This window comes from Talpa occidentalis, unplaced genomic scaffold, assembly GCF_014898055.3.
Source record: "Talpa occidentalis isolate TD23 unplaced genomic scaffold, MPIMG_talOcc4v2.1 talOcc4.10, whole genome shotgun sequence".
NCBI lineage: Eukaryota > Metazoa > Chordata > Mammalia > Eulipotyphla > Talpidae > Talpa > Talpa occidentalis.
The window spans coordinates 3,279,421-3,300,303 of NW_023600993.1; the positions used below are offsets into that span (position 1 = coordinate 3,279,421).

General features: G+C 54.7%; 1 protein-coding gene across 2 annotated transcripts in view; it reads left to right on the forward strand.

Moving 5' to 3' along the window:
- The first annotated feature begins 235 nt into the window (after positions 1-235).
- Positions 236-20,883, forward strand: part of GRM7 (glutamate metabotropic receptor 7) — a 573,942-nt gene continuing 553,294 nt past the window's right edge. For both annotated transcript variants that reach the window (XM_054695057.1, XM_054695086.1), the window contains exon 1: positions 236-1,016. In XM_054695057.1, coding sequence (XP_054551032.1) covers positions 498-1,016 — 519 coding nt within the window. In that variant the 5' untranslated portion in view covers positions 236-497. The remainder of the gene's footprint in view (positions 1,017-20,883) is intronic.

Genomic DNA, 20,883 nt, shown 5'->3' on the forward strand with positions numbered 1-20,883 from the left:
CCCCAGATTCCCCGGGGGCCGCGAAACTCCCCGGCGGAGGCAGAGCCCCGCCGCCCGCGCCCCCCGCGCCCCCCCGGCACGCAGCCCCTCCCTGCGTGATGATGCAAACCGGGGGGAGGCGCGCCGCGGAGCTGGGTGGGGAGAGACGAGCTCCGCCGGCGGGAGGCGGGAGTGGGAGGCGTTGGAGAGGGAGCGAGCGACCATTTAAAGCGATAGCGATCCGCGCCCTCTCCCCAGTGCCGGGCTGTGGCGCGCGCGGGCGGCCGGCCGAGGAGCGCAGCGCGGCGCGCGGGCCGGCGACCCCGAGAGCGCACGGCGCCCCAGCCGGCCGGCGCCGCGGGACCCCCCACCCTCGCCGGCCGCCCCTCCCCGGGCGCCCCCGCCCGCCGAGCCCGCCGGAGCCCCCGGGCCGCCCCGGAGCCGCGCGCCCCCGGGGGCCCGGACCCCCGCGCGCCCGCCGCCGTGCCCCGCCGCGCCGCCGCCGCAGCCCGGGCAGCATGGTCCAGCTGGGGAGGCTGCTCCGCGCCCTGACTTTGATGAAGTTCCCCTGCTGCGTGCTCGAGGTGCTCCTGTGCGCGCTGGCGGCGGCGGCGCGCGGCCAGGAGATGTACGCCCCGCACTCGATCCGGATCGAGGGGGACGTCACCCTCGGGGGGCTCTTCCCGGTGCACGCCAAGGGGCCCAGCGGCGTGCCCTGCGGCGACATCAAGAGGGAGAACGGGATCCACAGGCTGGAGGCGATGCTCTACGCCCTGGACCAGATCAACAGCGATCCCAACCTGCTGCCCAACGTGACGCTGGGCGCGCGGATCCTGGACACTTGTTCCAGGGACACTTACGCGCTCGAGCAGTCGCTCACTTTCGTGCAGGCGCTCATCCAGAAGGACACCTCCGACGTGCGCTGCACCAACGGCGAGCCGCCCGTGTTCGTCAAGCCCGAGAAAGTAGTTGGAGTGATTGGGGCTTCGGGGAGTTCGGTCTCCATCATGGTGGCCAACATCTTGAGGCTTTTCCAGGTAGGGGGGCGCTCCCTCCGGGGCAGAGCGCGCCGCGGCTCCCCGCGCGCTCGGGGCGCAGCGCCGGCCGGGCCAGGCGGGCGCGCGGGGGCTGCGGGTCAGGGCCGCCTGGCGCGTCCACCGGGAGAGCCCGGGCTCCGCGCCCCGAGGAGGCACCGCCGTCCCCGCGCGGCTCGTTTCCCCTCCACCGCGCTCCTCTGCGCGCGCCGCTCCCTCCGGCTTGACGTTCTGGATTTATGGCCCCATTTACAAGAAGCAATCTGCGAAAAACAAGGCGATGATTTAAATGGGCTCGCGTTAGAGTGAAATATGGTCCGAGACGGGCTGGTAGAAGTGCCGGGCGCCTCCCGGGAGAGCCGCGGGGCGCGTGGAAGGAGAAGCTCCGAGGAGAAGACGCCTGGAAACTGGGCAGCGCCCGCCCCCGGCCCGGCCCGGCCCGCCGCAGCCCCGGGAGAGTGTCCAGAAGACGCGGGCGCCGGGTCCTCACCTGCGCGGGGGGCGCGCGCGGCGCTGCCCTCCCCGGGCGGACCCCGACCTGTAGCCCGGCCCCGCGGGGGCCAGGGGGGCGGGCGCGGGGGCCCCCGGGCGGGAGCGCAGACCTGCCCCGCGGGTGCTTGGCCCGGGGCAGCTGTCGGCGCCGCCAGAAAGGCATTTGCAGTCCGGCCGCGGGCAGGAGCGGGGCTCCCTCTCCGCGCTCCCCGCGCCCCGCGCCCCGCTCCGCCGCGCGAGCCGGGATGAGCTCATGCTGCTGGAGACCGACTCGCTCTCCGCCTCCCCCCTCCGCGCCCCCGGCCCCCCGACCTCCCCACGCGGCCCCGGTCGCCGCCTGCCCCGAGGACGCTGCCCGCGGCCGGCGCGGCCCCCGGGGGCGGCAGGGGCTGGGCCGGGCGAGGCCGGGGCGCTCTGGCTCCCGACGCCCAGGGCGGGGGGCGCAGCGCCCCGGGAGCCGGCGGATCGGGGCCGAGCGGGGCTTCACTGCAGAGCTGCCCGCGGCGCTGCGCCCGGCCGGCTCCACACGCGTGGCTCTGGGGTTCAGACAGCGAGCTTCGGGGTCTGTGTGACTGGGGGCGCCCTTCTTGTTTCTCCAGGGGCATGCATTTTCTGTCCTGTCTCTTTCTCCATCCTGGTTTTTTTTCCCCCTCACTCCCAGCGCCCGCCTCTCTCCATTCCCACCCCCAAGTTTTTGGTCTGTCCCCATCTCCCGAGGATGCTGGCATCAGGTGTACCCAGACCCGGTCACCCCTTCTCCAGAGGTCCCAGCGCACTCGGGGGCCTTCTGTGCTCTGTGTTGACAGAACTGACTTCCTCTCAGATGCTTTCCCTAAGGGTGTTGGCTTTCTGGGGGGACTTCTGAGATTCGGGCTGTGGACACCTCAGCTTCTGGGAGTGTGCAGTTTGTGTTGGCGCCAGAAGCAGGGGCGTCCGAAGCAGGGGTGCAGGTTCAAGGTGCAGGCTGGCCTCTGGGCGTCCGGCAGCGCCTGCTTATACCATCCTGAAGAGCCCAGATGTTTGCAAACCCAGAGGTGGCTTCGCTCTGAGTTGCTGCTTGCAGGAGAGCCTTGGCTATTGCAAGGAAAACCCAGAAGGGCTTCCTCCTTCTCTGAGCTGAAAGCCAGGCTACCCAGGAGCCCCGCTGCTGAGGGAGAAGTGGGGGTCACAGAGTACCCAAGAACCCCTTCAGCCACTCACTGCCTTTCCCAGAGCCCTGGGGTGGAAGCTCCTTTGAAATGATTTTGCTGCCTTTTGTCTCTGGCTCCAAGGCTGGGAGCACTGCAGAGGGCCTGGCTGTCTGAAAGGGTGCAGTGTTCCATGTCGGGGGAGGTTGGCAGCCTTGGGAAGGGCTGGGCATGCTGAGAGCCTCCAGGGGGACTGACCCTCTCCGGGGTGTGAGCCTGAGGCCTGGTGAGGAAGGAGCCGCTCCCCAGGGCTGGGAAGGAGAGGATCCGAATGCCAGTGGCAGCAGTGTGGGTTGGGACCAGAACCATTCAGAGAAAACACTGTCATTTGCCTCTAATTTGCAAATTGCAGCTATTCATGTTGGCGTGAACAGCTGAGGGAGTCGGGGGCCCGGCGTTCACCTGCATTTATTGAGAAGAGGCCGGTAGGAGGAGGGATGTGCCAACTTGTGGCTGACGCTGCAAGCTAGCTGGAGCATCGGCGCGGGCGCTGGTCACCGTGGCCCCGCCGGACATGCAGCCCTGGCCCTGCCCGTCCCTTCCAGCGGTGCTTTTTCTCCCGGGGCCTTAGACATTCCTGGCGGGCAAGCCCGATTCCCGGCTCGCCAGCCTCCGGGAGGGGAGGCTGCAAAGTGAAGGGAGGCAGCAGTGGTCCGTGGCCCCGCTGGTGAAAGGCACCATCAATTTCGGGAGCGAGCGAGGAAGAACAGGAGGGGCGTCTTCCGGGATCACGGGGTTCAGCTCAATTAAGATTGTCCTATATAAGCGCAGCTCCTCCAGATGATTGACTGCTTAGCTCTCCAGAGATTTGAGTTTCCTTTTCCACGCTCCCTGTGGGTGGCTGTGGGGGTGATGCCAAACCTATCATTTGAGATGAAAATTTACGGTGAGCTGTGCTTGCAGGAAGGGCGAAAGCTTAGTGATGTGCCGGGGCGGGGGGCTCAGCCCTGGGGCAGGCGGTGCGCGATGCAAGCCGTGCTGCTGCCGGTCAGCCTGCAGTGAAGCTCTTCTCTGGAAACTAGGGCCCGGGCAGCACAGGACTGACCATGGTGTCTGTGACTTGGGGGGCGCCTGCCTGCTGGTGTGCCTGACCCAAGATCGGGGCTGAGGAGTCCGTGCGCCCCTCTGCACACACGCCGGATCGGGGCAAAGTGAGATGTCAGATGAGAAGAGGCACACGCAGCCAGTGGGCTTTTCAAATCCAGGAATTTGAGGCTAATGAAATTAGTGTGTGGCCAGGGCTCTGCCAACTAGAATTAAGTCACTGCAATCGCCCTGCAATGCATTTGCAGCCTCAAAGAAGCAGCAGGAAGGAATTTCTGGAGATTTGCTTCTGAGCCTGTGCAGAATAATACTCTCCTAATGCTAAGATTAAATGTAAATGAATATTGACTATGAGTAACATATTTAAAAAAGAATCACAGTAGGGGTGGCTCACAGTGGAGAGCTTATGTAATAGGGTGGCAAAGGCAGAATCTCCCCTGACCACTGTTTTATGGGCTCTACGTGAGACAGATTAGAGTGGGAAGTAGTAGGGGTGGTTTTATTCAAGGGTCCTCTGCTACTGACTGGAGGGCAACACTCGGAGTATAAATCTCTCTTGCTGCCTCCTGAGGCTGAGTGCGCGATGCTTCGCGTGTGCTGGCGTGGCCTGAGCTACCGTCGTGGATTGAATGGTGTCCGTGTCCGTGTTTTTTCCTCCTCAGAAGCCACTAGGCGGGAAAAGTGGTCAGGCTGACCTTTTTGGAGACTTGCAAATGACAACCCAGAATGCGAGGCTTCTGGAAATGTGTCCCTCTGGTCACTGAGGTGTCAATTAATCACAAACTTTTGGGGCCACATTGATAAGTGCCCACGTGTATGCTCTGTGTCTCTTCTCATTTTACATGATCACATAGAGCTGGCACCTGGGATGATGTGCTATTACTATAGTGGGGCTTTTCCCCCGCAAAAAGCAACTCTAACCTACTCTTTATGAAATGTCATGAATATAGGTGTCAGTGCCATTTGGAATAGTCTCTATAACAATCTCTGCCTCCACGTTCGCTGTGTTTCGGGAAATTTACCTAACAGATGGTGAGTGGGCAATTTTTAAAGGGACAATTTTTAAAGGAGCAGAGAGGGAGGACTGGAGACAGGCATCCTGGGTGTTCAGAGATCCCTGCCCCTGGGTGTCCCTGGCACACGCCGGCCAGCGAGCCGGGGACACCTGGCTGCTTCCTCTTCAGGAACAATTGAGGCAGTGGATGCCTTTACTCCAGTTTCACAAACATGCAATCTTAACAAATCGTGAGCGCCCCGCTTTTCACCTGTCTGGGCTGGGTCATGCGCTCACAAGGCTGTGGCCGGGCTGGGCCAAGCAGGCCGCTGCTCCTCTCACTCAGCCCCTTCCTCTGGCTCTGCATGTTTCCTCCTCACAACCTTACTCTTTCAGGCAATGCAGTTTCCACAAGTCTCTAATGCTTTGTGTCCGGGATCAGCTTGGGGAGACCTGCACTGGCCCAAATCCCATGACATCCAAGGCTCCCACCTTGAATGTCAGTGAGGGTGGAGGACTTTAAGGATATTTTTTCACTGCGCCATCTTGGTTAATATCTAGCTGATTCCCATAGTCAGGCCTACTCCCTTACTGTTATTTTCTCCCCAGTGCACTTCTTGATCATAACATCAGGCTGCTGGTGAGGGCTGTGACCGCTGGGCTGTGACCCCTAGGCGGTGACCGCTGGGCGGTGTCCTGCAGGGTCCCAGACATGGGCAGCCAGGGCCAGGCCCCGAGGCCAGGCCCTCCTCCCGCTCATCTTGCCAAAACACCAGGCTTTTCTTCTGGCAAACTTCCAAATGATGGTGTCCAGCCTCTCTCCTGGGTGGAGGGATAAGTCCCCCAGGCGCTCCAGCAAAGCCGGTGATTGGTTGAGGTGGAGGTGCCTGACCTTGGCCCTACCCACCAGCAACCCCCAAACTCAATTCCGTGAGAGAAAAATGGGAAAGTTGTCTCCCCTCTCTGGAATTTCCTGGCTGGGAGTTACCACCCTGGACCTCCCAGAGGCCACCCAACCCGAGCAGAGGCCTTCTGTGGCCGAGGTCGGGGAGGCTGGCAAGGCTGAGTGGCAGAGGGGCTGCTGAACCCCCGCTCTGCCTGCACTCAGGAACCCTCAAGTTCTGCTCTCTCTGACTTGACTGCATCCCAGGGTTGCCACAGTCCTTCTATAAAAAAAAAAAAAAAAAAAAAAAGTTCTGCTATTCTGAGTTTGCTTGTGGCCCGGGGCAATGGAAAGCGGGTGCGTGGATACAGCTGATGCCTGCGTTAGGGAGGTGCCGGGCATTCAGGGAGAAGGCATGGGTGGCATTTTCTTTAAATAGGGTCCTTCCAGCCCAGGTTGGGGAAGCTCGGTTTTCCGCCGCCTTCCGAGTTGCCGTGCTGGCCTCCGGCCCTGACCCAGCTCCCTCGCGGTGCGGCTGGGCCAAGTGCCGCTAATGGGGCTCTCAGGAGCCTGAGCGGGCGCGCAGGACCCACCTGCTTCCTTCATTAAGGCGGCTCTTCGCCCGTGTCCCCAGGGCACAGAAGCATTTCCAGGGCATAATGGGACACAGAGAACATTAAACTCGGGTCAGTCTACAGTCAGCTCAGCCCCCCTCACACCCCTCCAGCCACAGAGAACAATGGGCACACATTTTCCCAGCAGCTGAAAAGCACAGGTGATTACGCGGCACTCTTCGGGAGGACGTTTCTGCACATAGTCGGACTCACTGACGAGTACATCCTTTGCCAGCTGACGCTGTCAGTACAGGTCTTTCTGCACTTCATGCAAAGCAAAATCATCCATTCCTCACCCAGGTAAATACCTGAGGAGAGTGTTATGCCGGGACACAGTATTAAGGCACTTCCCTGCCTGACAGGTGTCTTCCTTCCGGGTATATTTACTACGGAGTATGTCTTGGATCAAGTTGTTAGTTTACGAGGCCAAAAATGAGGTCTATGAACACGCAGTAACCAAGGACACGTATCGTTTTATGAGGCTACACGTTTTGATTTCTTCTCGCCAAAGGTGGGCGTGGCGACATCCACCGTGAGGGTGATCGGGGCTGTGACAGGCCCCTAAGCCATGTCCCCCAAACTCTTCATTTTCTTACACCGTCACCCCCGCAACGGGCACGTTGCTGTTGCCACCACGTGGCCAAAGAAAGCGACCCCAGTCCTCCAAAGTCACCAGGTGGGCAAGTGGCGACGTCTGGACTCAGTCTGACCGTGCCCAGGGCACCGGGGCCGCCCTCACTCAGCACTGTCTCAGCAAGGTGAGCTCCGTAGGCCTGACCTTGGCCTCCATTATCCAACGGGTAGTCCTGTAACGGGCAGTGGGTAGAGAGCGGCCTTCCCGCTCACAGGAATGCAAAGGGGTTTCTTCTTGCCCTGATCCACCGCCCACGTTATGGAGGTTGGTGGCGCGACCTAAACTCGGCTTCGTTCACGCCAGTCTTCCTGCAGGCCTCAAGTGGGGAGATGCGACGTTCAGACAGAGATGTCTGACTGTTCAGAAAATCGCTGAGAGCCGGGTGGATGGGGCACCGGAAACCCATCCTGGTAAACACAACATTAGTGTTGATGTGGGCCTTGGCGTGAGGGGCTGGAGGAGTTTCAGCTTAATGGATTATTTTGCCTCTTGCTAGAAAAGTGCTGCTGCTTAATAGTTTTATAATTGGTCATTTACAGAGTTCTCCATCTGGGGGGGGGGCGGTGTGCTTTCTCCATCTCGGAGGCGGCTGATCCTTTGTCTTGCTGGTGATGGAGGGAAGCTAGGAAGTCACTTCAATGCGCGGAGCCTGCTTTTCCCGCATTGTTCGGATGCGAATATTTTTATCTTAAGTACTTTTCAAACATTCTAAAACTGGGCTTTCTTGAAGGTGTTAACAGCGGACATAAGAGGAAACATCTCCTGAAGGAATGATGAGAATTTTCGCGGTGGGGGTGAAGAGTCACATTCTGGAGTTGGACCTGAGTGTAGACACCTCCCACCTCCCTGTGTCTGTCTGACCTTGGCGGGGCAGGTGCCACGCCTCTCGCGGGTCCCCTGACTGGCAGTGGAAGTGTGAGGACGCCATAGAATATGCATGGAAATAGTTTTTGCTCCCTGTTTAGCGTGTGATGAGTGTTCAATACGTTTAAAAACCATTATTTTATTATTATGTTATCATTAATTATCCCCATTGCTTAAATGCCACCACTGCTAAATTTGCTGTAAAATTGCCATAATAATCCATGCTGGATTCCACTCTTTTCTGTTTCTTTTGTTTAAGTGGAATGTGTCTGCAGAGAGAGGGACTCTAGCGAGAGCACTCGGTGACACTGTTTGTGAGACGAGCTTTTCCGTGGCCCCAGGAAAGCGAATGATGAACATCACGGTTGCCACTGGGCAGCCCGGCACTGAGCAGCCTGGCTCTTGAATACCATCGGGACCCCCCCACCCTCCCGGGCTGCAGGGCCTCGAGGCAGTGACTTAGACATTTTTAGCTTTTCTACTGATTTGCTCATCTGTATCTTTCCAGAAATACTTATGAGGGATCTCCCACATGCTGGGGATACATGCTGGGACAGACCAGCGTGGGCACAACTGTGGGCAGCAAACATGAGCTATCGCCACACGCGCCTGTGACAATGGGCGGGCGTCTGAGGTGGACCCTGCAGTGAGAGTTAGACGCGGCTGACACTGTGGGTCCGGAAGGGATGTGGCCGGCACCCAAGAGTGTTGGACTAGGGTTGTGGGAGAGGTCTAGAGGTGGGCTCTAATTCTTTTTTTTTTTAAAGATTTATTTATTTATGCATACAAGAGCTGGGGTACAGGCCAGAGGCGTGTGGGGTGAGAGGAGTCACCACAGACAGAGTGGGGAGCAGAACAGGCAGATGGACCAAAGACATTGCTGAGGGGAGCAGCGGGCGAGACAGGAGAGGTCTGCCGCGCCATGTGGGTAGCTCCCTGGCTGGGGATCGAACTCATGCTGCAGTGGCTGGCGACAGCTTCATAGTGCTGATGCTTAACCCCTTACACCATCAGATGCGAATATTTTTATCTTAAAGTACTTTTATCTTAAAGGCCTTTTTACTAAAGGCCCCTGGGTTCTAATTATTAATAGGCTAGTCAGGGTGAATCTCCTAAGGGGACTTTGGAGCAAACACTTGAGGTGCAGGAGTTGGCAGAGAGGGTTTGGGGGAGACGACTTTCTAGGACCATAAACCACCCAAACCGTAACTCTGAGGCCAAATATGCCTGGCAGGTGGAGGACTATGCCGGCGGCCGAGTGATCAGGGTGGGGGAAGGGGCAGCAGGAGGCCTTGGGGTCAGCGACCTGAGGGGTGGATTGGGAAGGTCCGTGGGGCCTCACAGGCTTTGTCTTCTGTCCTGTGTGTTTGCTGTCCATGGTGGGAGTTCCCAGAGGCGTGGCGGGACCTGCCTCCTGTTTGAAAAGAACAGCTTCATCGGTGGTGTTGAGCAGGGCTAAGGGTGGACGCCGTCGGGAGGGGGTGTCCTGGGTCCTGAAGGCAGATGCTGTCGCCCGCCCGGAGGCTCTCAGCAGATGCTCCAGAAGGCCCATTGGGAGAGTGGGCAGTGCTTCCTGCAGGGTCAGGCCTGAGATACGAGCAGAAAAAAGCGAGATGGGCGATGTCGGGACGGGGCCTGCAAAACTGGAGGGTGCTTGGGGGCTCAGGGGGAGCTGGGGAGGTTTAAGGCCTGAGAAGTGTCCTTGACACACACACGGACGTGGCTGGACACCGGCTTTCCTTGTGAAGGGGGGTCTGGCCAGAGACCGTCTGAACAAGACGGAGGCCAGTCACACGGAAGTGCGAGTGTGAGGGTTAGCTGAGGTGAGGCCGGCCGGCAGCACTGCCTTCTCAAAAAATAACATCTGCTAAAAATAGTTCCCTAAGATGGCCACGGGCCCGTCGTTTGTGCTACTGTAAAACTGATGAAAATGTGTCAGAATTATTTGAAACAGCATTTATGACACTTGTTTTCATCAAGACACCATGACTGCGTTTAGAATACACGCGTCTCCGATCGCCGTCCTGATGCGAGCGCCACGTAAGCGGTCAGGGTCGTGTCGCTGCGGTGGCCCGCCTTTCCTGGGGGATCCTGAACTCTCCGTGCCGTCATCACGCGTTTACATGTGTGTCCTTCACTGGAGGGGGCGCTTCCGTGGGCCTGCGGCTGGGTGTGTGCATACATACAGTCGAGCGCGGAACTGGGAGTTGGGGCGCCCACACCCCACGCAGGGGGGACTCGGTGGGTGTAACTTTCTCTGGCCCCAGAGCTTTACTTGTAGCCTGCTGCTGCCTGGAGCCGTCCCTTAGCACTAGTACTCAGCTAACACATATGTCATGTGCTGCCCGTGTTCCATACTGGGTCCATTTTTTTTTTTTTATACAAGAACCGGGGTACAGGCCAGATGCGCAGGAGGGTGAGAAGATTCACCAGGGACAGAGCAGGAAACAGAACAGGCAGACTGACGAAGTACACTGCTGAGGGGAGCAGCGGGTGAGACAGGAGAGGTCTGCTGCGCCCTGTGGGATCCTCACCGGCCAGCCGGGGTAGAACCCCCACTGCAGAGGCTGTGAACAGCTTCACAGCGTGGCGCTCAACCGCCTGCGCCACCAGGGGAGGCCCTCCTGGTCTACTTCTTGGAAAACACTCGTGTGTACGTGGAGCCACACAGCTCAGGCCTCTGCTGTGCAGGGCTCAGCCGTCTGAATGAGTTTTTGCCTCATACAACTGAGTTGGGAGTTTCCGTTGCTGGTACCCCAGGTATTCCATGACAGATGAGGTGCCTGTCTTCCAGCACCACGTGCATGGTGCGATGCAGGCTTCTTGCATCTTCTATTCTCTGTGCAGTGATAAAGCATGGTGGGGTGATGTCATTTTTTTAAAGATTGATTTATTTATGCATACAAGAACTGGGGTACAGACCAGGGGTGTGGGGGTGAGAGGATTCACCAGAGACAAAGTGGGGAGCAGAACAGGTGGATCCACTAAAATCTGCTGAGGGGAGCAGCGGGGAGACAGGAGAGGTCTGCCGCGCCCTGTGGGTAGCTCCCTGGCCAGGGATCGAACTCAGGCCTCAGTGGCTGTGGATTGCTTCATAGTGCTGAGACTTAACCCCTTGTGTCACCAGGGAGGCCCATGAGGCTTCCTCCTACTGGCGCCCAGTTCCTTTCAGGTATTTGTGAATCCTGAACCGGCCTCACCAAACTCTTCCCCTTGTGCTCGGGCCGCTGGATTTTGGTCCCAGCGAGTACTTACACTGAAATATGCATGGCCACGTTGTTGCCACACGTCTATAATTTCATTTTAACACTATCATTATGTAAGCTATATTCTAATTGTAATTATAACAAATTTTATATCAACACACATGCATTTCTAGCGTTCAGGGGAGAACAGCATGCAGTAAATTTTATCAAAATATAGCATCGGAAGAACAGAACAGAGGGTAATTGTGTAATCCCGAATTCACTATAATTAAGTTCAGCGCAGTTGGCATAATAGAATTAAGATGAAAAAATAACATCGAGGCACAGTGGCTCTGCTCACAGCACCCCATTTGCACAGCAGAGAGCACGGGCTGGCGCCTCTGTGCAGAAGCTGAGGAAAGGCAGCCAGAGGGAGGTGAGTGCAGCTGTGAAGGCCGCATGGAGGTGAGATGCCAGGTGTGGGGGAGAAGTTCTAGTGCCCGTACCTCTGGGACCGCCCTTTCTGGGACTGCTCCCAGGGGCCCACAGGCCTCTGCCCGCCTTCTGCATGGGTGGCCCAGGAAGGCTGGTGAGACTGAGCCGCTGGCTCTTCCTTCGCACAACCATGTCCCATGGGGCGTGGTTTCCAGGGGCTGACAGGCCCCCCACGCCCCCCCCCACACTCACTCGTTCTCCCTCCTGAGCTCACTCATCTCCAGGTGGGTTGTGGGCACGGTGGAGGGGGCTCTTGTCTCTAGGGGCCCAAATAATGTACCAACCCTCAGAGCGCAGGCCCTGGGCAGCGTCCTGGTCTGCACATCCCACGCACTAACCCTGCCAGCCGTGGTCACCTGGTCTCAGTGTCCCCGTGGAGGATAATGGTATTCCGTCCTGCTGGGGCAGTTGTCAGTTTTCGCGAGGACATTTCCTGTGCAGTGCCTGTGGCACTGAGGTCTGTGGCTGCCCTCCCCCTGCAGGCCGCTTACCTGGGCGGGACCAGCTTCCCCTGCCCCGTGGCTCTTGCGATTCTGTCCTGGGGTTGAGGGGTTGAGTCGCCACTGAGCATGGTGGCAGCTCAGCTGGGGTTGACCCCTGGTGCTCAGGGTGGCCGGGCCAGGACACACGTCCACCTGTGCTCGTGGAGAAGGGAGATTGGATGTTGAGGCAAAGCAGGTCAGGGCGAGAGGCTCGTTTCTCCTCCTCATCCGGGCGCCGCGTGACATAGTTGACTCCGAAGGAGAATCAGGCCGAGCACAGAAAGCTTCCTGCCGTGCCCCGGCGACGAGGGACAGCGAGGCAGACTGCATCTGAGCTCCGTCCGCTCCGTATGGCCAGCGGGGTCCGCAGCACCTGCCTCTGGGAGGAAGGAGTGCCAGGACCCCCGCGCGGCGAGCCTCTGAGCAGGGGTGACCGAGTCCTTCTAAAGCCCCCCTAAAGCAGGTGCTGCCCCGCCTGGCCTGCCGTGAGCACTCGGTAAAGTCTGATCCTACGGCTAAGGTGTGAGCAGGTCGTCGAGACGCTTCTCGCTCTTAGGTTGCGCCGAGTCATTTGGACACTAAGCTACGGTTTCAAGGGTGGCTTCCGGGAGAGGCTCAGGAGCCCCGTCTTACCTCCCTGTGCCTTCCGCACCCGTCTTGGGGGCCCAGCTCTTACCCCACTTCCACTCCATCGTGGCCACGGCTGCCCCTCAGCTGACCTTGCCTGGCACTGTCTGTGTCACAGGCGCCAGGGCGGTCCTGGGCATGCATTGCCTTATTTTGTGCTCAACTCCGGTGGGCTACGTTGTCATCACCCCCGGTTTATAGAGAAAGACCCTGGCGTGTTGACAAGACCAGCAGCTTGACCCGCCGCAGGAGAGGGAGCGCGACAGGCCCTGGTCTCTCGGAGCCCGGTGCCCTGGCTGTGACTCCACCATCCTGGAAGCTGCGGCCTCCGGCCCCTCCCTCGGCCCCTCACCCGCCTCCCACCCTGGCCTCCGTGAGGAGGGGGACACGGCACCTCTTTGAAGACCAGCCGAAGGAAGCTCCTCCCTCAGCCTTTACAGATCCACTAACCGACATACTGTTTCCTGCTTAAAAATACCCACATGTTCTTTTCGGTCCTTACCTTGACCTTCCAGCCACTTGCGTTCCGTGCATGACTCACCCACTCTATTTATGTTAATTTATTTAAGGTCAAGTGTGGGGTTTTACTCATTCCCGAGCACACTCATCTGCGGTCTCTGGCCCGGGGCCTCTCTCCTGCAGGACAGCTCCGAGAGCTTGAGTTTTGTGATTATCAGTTGCACGTTAAAAGTGACACAGAGGATGCTTTCTTCGAAGGAAACTTTCATAAATAAATTTCTAGTGTTTTAATTAGATTGTTATAGAGCTTGTGGGTCTCCTGCTAATTTTTTTTGTTAGATTCAGTACTTCATGGCACTTATTTATTTTAGCATGTGATGATGAACCTGACTTCTGCCCTCAAACCCTGAGGCTCCCGGGCGTGTAACGCAGGGGATGATTCTGAGGCGTCCCCCTAACAGTGAGCGTGTGACCCCAGCAGGGCCGGGCCTGGGCCCAGGGAGGTGGCGGGAGCCATGAATCTGTTTTCTAGCGAACTCACGTGAAGAGCAGCAGTCCTGTCATGTTCCGCAGAGCCCACAGATTGCTTTATTTTCCTAGTTCTGTTCATTCGGAAGTAGTGACCTGTCCTACTGTGTCCATCTGTCTCTGCAACCCTTTCGGGGGAAGAGTAGGAGGAGGGAAAGGAAGTCAGGGTGGCCCCAGGCCCCGGGCAGGGACCGGTGGCTGAGTCTGGCTGCCCCCTGTGACGGGCAGGCGGGCTCTCGCCTGCCTGCTGGATGTGGGACTTTGCTGCCCACCACGCGGGCTGTGCCCTCATGCCCGGGGAGCCTCAGGGCAGAAGCCGGCAGTCCTGACCCCATCTGGCACTCTTGGGACAGAGCCTCGGAGTCGTTATTTTCTCATTAAAATGTGGTGACAGTGGAGCGTGGACGTGCCTGTGTCTGACTCCCAAGTCAGTGATTTTGACCATGAAATTAAAGTCGCTTAACTCCACAAGGGTGGCCTGGACAGCTCCTAACAGCTCTCATTTTTCATACTTGTCTAGTGGTGGACTTCACGGGGCGAGGCTGCGGGAGCGGCCTGCTGAATGTGTGTCCTCAGACGCGTGTGAGCTCTGTCTTCCCCACCCGTGCATTCACCACCCGTCCAGCATTTATGGGTGTCCATGGAGGGCTCAGGCCTCTGAGCCCCACTCACCCTGGTGCAGGGAGCCCCCCTGTAGACGGCCCTTTGCCCTCCAGGGGCCTGGGGCTGGCAGGCCTGCCCTGGGGGAGGGCTGGGGCCAGGGCCTGGATTGTCCCATATTGAAACCACCAGAGGAGCTTGGGGTTGTTCTTAGGCCTCGGGAGCTGCCAGCGGAAGCACACATGGTCCTACTGCCTGTGCAGGAATTCCTAACCTGGGGCCCTGGGTCTGGTGTGGACAGTGGGTGCTGTCAGGAGCACATTGGTGCCTTGTGAGCCTGCAGCTCCCTCCTCCCCACCTGTGGTCAGCCTGGGCCCAGGGCTAGGGCCTCGTGTCCCCCAAGAACTCGTCCTTGGCTAACCCAGTGGGATTTCCATTATGCTCTTTCTTTTTTTAAAGATTTATTTATTTATGCATGCAAGACCAGGGGTACAGGCTAGAGGTATGGGGGGGGTTTGAGGATTCACCAGAGACAGAGTGGGGAGCAGAACAGGCAGACTGACTGAAACCCACTGCTGAGGGGAGCAGCAGGGGAGACAGAAGAGGTCTGCTGCGCCCTGTGGGTTGCTCCCTGGCTGGGGATCAAACTCGTGCTGCAGAGACTGCGGACAGCTTCGTAGGTTGCATCTTAACCCCTTGCGCCACGAGGGAGGCCCCATCCAATATGCTCTTTAAATGACCCTTGAGGTAGACGGACATCCCACTGCTGCCCCTTGAATGTGGGGTTCCTTTACAATTCCTGAGGAAGATCAGCAAGCAGATATGCTTGTCTTGATTTAAAATTGTTCACAGGCATAAATACGTATACATATAAATAACTGCATGCCATGTATATTGTGTATAAGTATATGCAAATATGTATCATATACTTCTATACGTATGTATATTTAAATTTTGGCTTCTGCTAGCAAGAAGCAAATGATTTTTTAAAACTTTTTCTGTGCCTATAAGACTTATATTTTATTTTATTTAAGTGATTTAATTTTTTAAAGATTTATTTATTTATGCATACAAGAACTAGGTTTCAGGCCAGAGGTCTGGGGGTGAGAGGAATCACCGCAGATAGAATGGGGAGCAGAACAGCTGGACTGACTGAGATACACTGCTGAGGGGAATAGCGGGGAGACAGGAGAGGTCTGCTGCGCCATGTGGGTAGCTCCCTTGTCGGGGATCGAACTCATGATGCCTGATAGCTTCACAGCACTATGCTTAACCCCTTGTGCCACCAGGGAGGCTCCCAGCAATTTAATTTTTAATGAAGTAGTTTTTTTCTTATCCATATATCCTTGTTAATTTGGGGACTGTGTAGGACCTCTCCCCTCAGGTGAGCTCATCATAGCTCTCCCACCAGGAAAACACCCATAGTCCCTGTGCTCTGCCCCCCATTATCACCTGTCCCCGCCCCTCCTCAGCTCTGTGGCCAGCTTTCAAGGTTTGCCCTTGACTCTTTGGTTTCTCTGCATTCCACATACAAGTGACACCACCGGTATTCATCTTTCTCCTTTGGATTTATTTTACTCCATCCATGTTGCTGCAAATGGCAAGAGTATCTTTTTTCTTCTTATCAGTGTGTGTGTATATATAGCACATATATAGCACATCTTCTTGACCCAGTCATTTGTGTTGGGGCATTATCTTGTCTACTGTAAAGAGCACTGCAGTACACGTGGAAGTGCAGGTTTCCTTTGGAGTTAGTGTTCTTGTGTTCTTTGGGTAGATTCCTCCAGCAGCAGCTACGAAAACAAAGGACTACAAACAAGTGGGATTACATCAATCTCAAAAGATTCTCTACCTAGGAAAAGACAGTAACCAAAATGAAGAGACACCCCACTGAATGGGAGAAAATATTTGCCCACCACACCTCTGATGAGGGACTGATGTCAAAGATCCGCAAAGCTAACACGACTCAACAAAAACAAATCAAACAACCCGTCAGAAGATGGCCAGAAGGGCTAAGGAGGCACTTCTCCAAAGAAGAAATGCAAGTGGCCACAGGCTTATGAAAAAATACTCACCATCCCTTCTTACCGGGGAAGTGCAAGTGAAAACCGTAATGAGATAGAGACCGGCCCATATTAAAACAAAACAAAACAACACAACACAGAACAGCAAATGCTGGTGAGGGTGTAGAGAAAAAGAGGAGCCCTCCTACACTCTCGGGGGGAGTGCAGACTGGTCCAGCCACTATGGAAAGCTGGGTGGAGCTTCCTCAAAACACTATAAAATGGAGCTACCCTATGATCCAGGGAATCCACGCCTAGGAATCTATGCAAATGAAATTTTTAACACACACACATACACACACACGCGCGCGCAGGAACAGCCCATCAGTAACTGTGGCTGTGTTTTCTCTATCAGCAAATGTATTTGCTAAAGATAATATTTCCACCACTCTACACAGAACTAAATTCATTTAACAACATACAGCCGCCACACACGTTTCAGTACAATTTTACTCTTTAATAGATGTTTGGGATGACAGACATACCAAAGAAATCATTTGAACATTTACATAATTATTTAAATTATTTCATTATTTAATTTCCTTTATACCTATTGACTTTTGTGCATTTTGGAAAACAAAAAACTGTGTTTATCTGTTTTCCTCTCTCTGATCGAAGAGGCAAACGCTGACCGAAACACAAGCAAGTCTTGTTATCAGGGGTCTAGACCTGGAATGCGGCCGTGGGATGCCAGGAAGGCCATTAGCCACTGAGGCTAGAACCTCAGACTGATTAGCAAGCCTTTGGCTGAGCTAGTGGCAGGTCAGACTGTCTTGCCTCGCTTGTCACATGTCACGAGTGTGGGGACAGTGGCTCTGGTGTTAATTCAGCTTCTGGAGAATGTCAGTGGGGACCAGGTGCCCCTGCCTCCCAGCCCTGCATCTCTGGTGCCACTGCGCCCTGCAGGTGACAGGTGACTGTGGAATTTAAGAGTGACCCAACTGTTCCCAACAGGGGAAGGGGCAGCAAGGGGGCAGTGAGGGGATGGGGCAGCAGTGCGTAGAGCAGAGGGACAGTTGTTTGCAAGGCCATCAGCTCCTTATTGAAGGCCTTGAACAGGCCACCTCAGCCTTAAGAATCTTCTCCGGGTCTCCTAAGCCAGAGTCCTGAAGGCGAGAATAAGGAGCGGAGCATCAATGATGCAGCAGAGTCTGTGGGCTCCCTCCTCCCTGGCCCCAACCAACACCCCAAACTCTACTGCATTTCTGGAAGTTTTCCTTGAAGAATTCTGGGGGGGGGCTTTACTTATCTGTAAGAGCCTCTTCGAAAGGGTACAATTATATAATTAGACAGCCCCCAGGGAGCTGCTTCCTTCTAAAAACTCTTTGAAATCTGTTCAAGGTTGAGGACATTTTGATCTTAATTTAGTACCTTCAGATAAGCAGTTGATTATCCTGGACTGACGTCCTCTCTCTGCAGATGTCCTGTCAGGTTCTAGACAATCCTGGCGGAAGTGGACAGAGAAGTTTTGTGATAAGATAAGCGATAGGAATCTCGTGGAAATAAAATCCACTTAGAGACCAAAAGATGTTTCATGTCTTTGCGATTTTTTTTCTGCTCTGTGCATTTTCACAAATATTCCTTTTCAAAATGCTTTGGAGCAAATCTATTAGCTTTCTCCCATCCGCACCCCCTGCCTGAGCTCTTTATCATTAAGCATTCTCCAGTGTTTCCTCGCGCTCGTCTTGGTGAAAGCCTTTCTCTGGGTACCCCCTCTTCTCACTCACCGTGGGGCTCAGATCTCAACCAAAGGAGCTCTTGCTAGGACTTCTCCAGAAGCTTGAAGAACCTCCTTTGGAAGGGGAAAAAAATTAGAGTTACTGAGTAACTGCCAAGGTAAACAATCTGTCAGCTGCTTCTGAGAATTAAAAATAAGACAAGAGCATAAGTCTGAAGAAGCTTAGGGTTGATCCTCTTCAAACACTTCCATTTACAGATGAGGCAACCGAGGTCTAAAGAAAAGATGCTGTAAATAATGAAACACTCGCCGCAGGTCTTCACCCTGGGCCAGGCTCGGCGGTGTGGCAGGAAGCAGCTTTCTCCCCACAAAGCAGTTGGCTATGGCCTTGGCAGATTTGGGGTCAGTTTTCTGCTCTGTGATTGGGGAACCAGCCGCCGTCACTGTGTGATGCTGTATTTGTCCAAAAGAGAACTCATTGAACTTCTAAATATAAAGTCCTCTTATCACTTCTGGTCACCGTCTTTGGGGACTCGGCCCTGCCCGATGTAAATGACAGGGGCCAGCATCCTCAACTGGCCAGGACAGTACCCCTGGGCCCCAGGGGCAGCTGCATAGACATACCTATATAATCGATGCCATGTGCTATGTGTTTGTGTTACATGCGTCCACATATATAAATGTGAATAAACCTAGAACATGCATGAGCAGGTGTGTCTATGTCTAGATAGATGCTTTTCAGCCTCCTGCTGCTCTTTTCTAGTCCAAGATGGTCACTGGGCCACGTCCCTTCATGTGCTGTCCACCCCCACTTGGTGCCCGGTGAAGACAGAGACAGATGAGTCCACAGCTCCGAGACTTTGCGAGGTCAACAAATGCTCAAGCCTCCAAGTCTGCTCTCTGCAGCATTCCACTGTTCAACAGTGGATCTGTGGAAAGTAAGTTTACTTAATAGTTACAGCTGATAGCATTGAATGTTTCCTTGGTTTCCTTAAACATTCTAGGGTCATAACAGAGTGAGGACACTGTGTTGGTGAAGAGCGCAGTTTCTTGAGCTAAGTCACCTGGACTGGCGCTCTACCTTGGCACTGCCAATGCCAAGACCATTGCAGTGAACTTTGTGGTGAGTTGGTCCACACGGTGACAAGATTCCCCCCATTGAGTTCATTCACACCTCCGTCACCTCAAATATTTGCCCCTTTTTTGATGACAAAACTCTAGTCTCAAGAAAATTTCACAACGTAGCACTATCAGTCGTAGTCGTCATGCTTTACATGAGATCTTCAGACCTGATTCAGAGTGTGGCTGACGGCTTGTCCCCTTTTGCCAGCTTCTCCCCACTGCCCCCACCCTCAGCTCCCAGCAGCTGTATCTTCCAGGTTCGTTTATGTGTTTGCAAATGACAGGATCTCCTTTTTAAGGGCTGAATAATACTCTGTCGCTTCTTAACTTAGTGACTTTCGGTATATTATACTTTCTAAACCTCAGGGATTTAGTTTCTTTTGTGTTTTATATATATGTACTTATATACACATATATGTACATATACATACATACATATATAAACAGGTTATTTTCTGATATGTGATATCCACAGATGCTTGATTGAGATAATAAATGTGACATGGCACTGTATTGGCATCTATTATTATTCTCTTTCTTAATTTTCATAGTGACTAATAAAATAGTCATCATCTTCGTAATTTTATGCTATGCTCAAGATGTGCTTGGTACTTTTCATGTATTGTCCCACTTAATATGGAACACAGACTGTAGTCTAGATATTGCCTTCCATTTTTCCCCTCAGAGGAATGAAATATGGACAAGACTGAGTAGCTCGCTCCAGGTGGCAACTCAGGACAGAGTCACGCATGCGGCTGTGTGCCCGCCACTCCTCCGAGTCCGTAGCTCCACATCTGAATGTGCTTGTTGTTGCTTTGACTTCGAAGCTTCTGATCTGACATTCTTTGGGGAAGTTTCCACTTTGTAAGTCTTGATGAGCTGCAGAGCTTCCTTGCCCTATACGGCTGGAAATCCCCGATACCTGTTTGCTCTCAGTCTGCCTTGAAGCTGGGACACAGCCAGGTGACCTAGCACTGGCCAGTGCCACTCACGTCCTAGATTTTGAATCAGAATAAATGATGTGATGAGACACAGGCCAGAGCAACTGGGTCAGACTCCTGTAACCTCTTCCTGCTGGCCAGCAAGGCAAGCTGGACATGTAACACCAAGTTGGCATGATTCTGTGATTTCAAGAGCAAACCCTTGGCTTCTGACTCTTTAGTCTGCTGCTAGTTACTGAGACCTAACCAGTCACCTCGCATTAATTTCATTTTCTGTTCAAACCACTCATGTGCTATTCCTGTTGCTTGCAAGCAAGTACTTCTAATACACCCTCTAGTTATCGAGGCAGATGTAGCATATTCCTGCTGGGGACAGAGGGCAGCAAAGTCCCTTGCACATCTGAGTAAAGGTGGAGAGACCTAAGAAGGGACAGTTGAAGCCAGTTCTGCATGTGCTGCAATTTTTATCTTCCCTGCCTCTGTTTCACGGGCCACATGCTGAGCCTCGTGTCCTTCATGGTGCCGCCAGGTGGGGGTAAACCTAGAGCTGCCAGCCCCCCGAGCCCACTGACAGGTGTCATGGGCAGCCTAGGATGTGATAGACTTTACACAGTGTCTTTTTCACTTAAAACTGTATTATTCCTCTTTTTGGAGAACAGCTTCTCTGTGTGTGACAAAAGTGCTTACTCAGGGCATAAATAGAAGTAAATGATGCCTTAATTAGCTACAGTAAAAGAAAACATAAAGACTTATACGTGTTGTCATTTGACAGTGTTAGAATCCCACGTAGGATATGAGTCTTGAAGGAAAAGTGTGTTGGTCCAGGGAATATTGAGCTTGCATGTGGCAGTGTGCCCTTGATCTGTCGTGATGATGATGATGGTGGTGACGGGGATGATGATGGTGATGGTGATGATTGTGATGGTGGTGATGATGGTGATGATGATGGTGATGATGGTGATGATGGTGATGATGGTG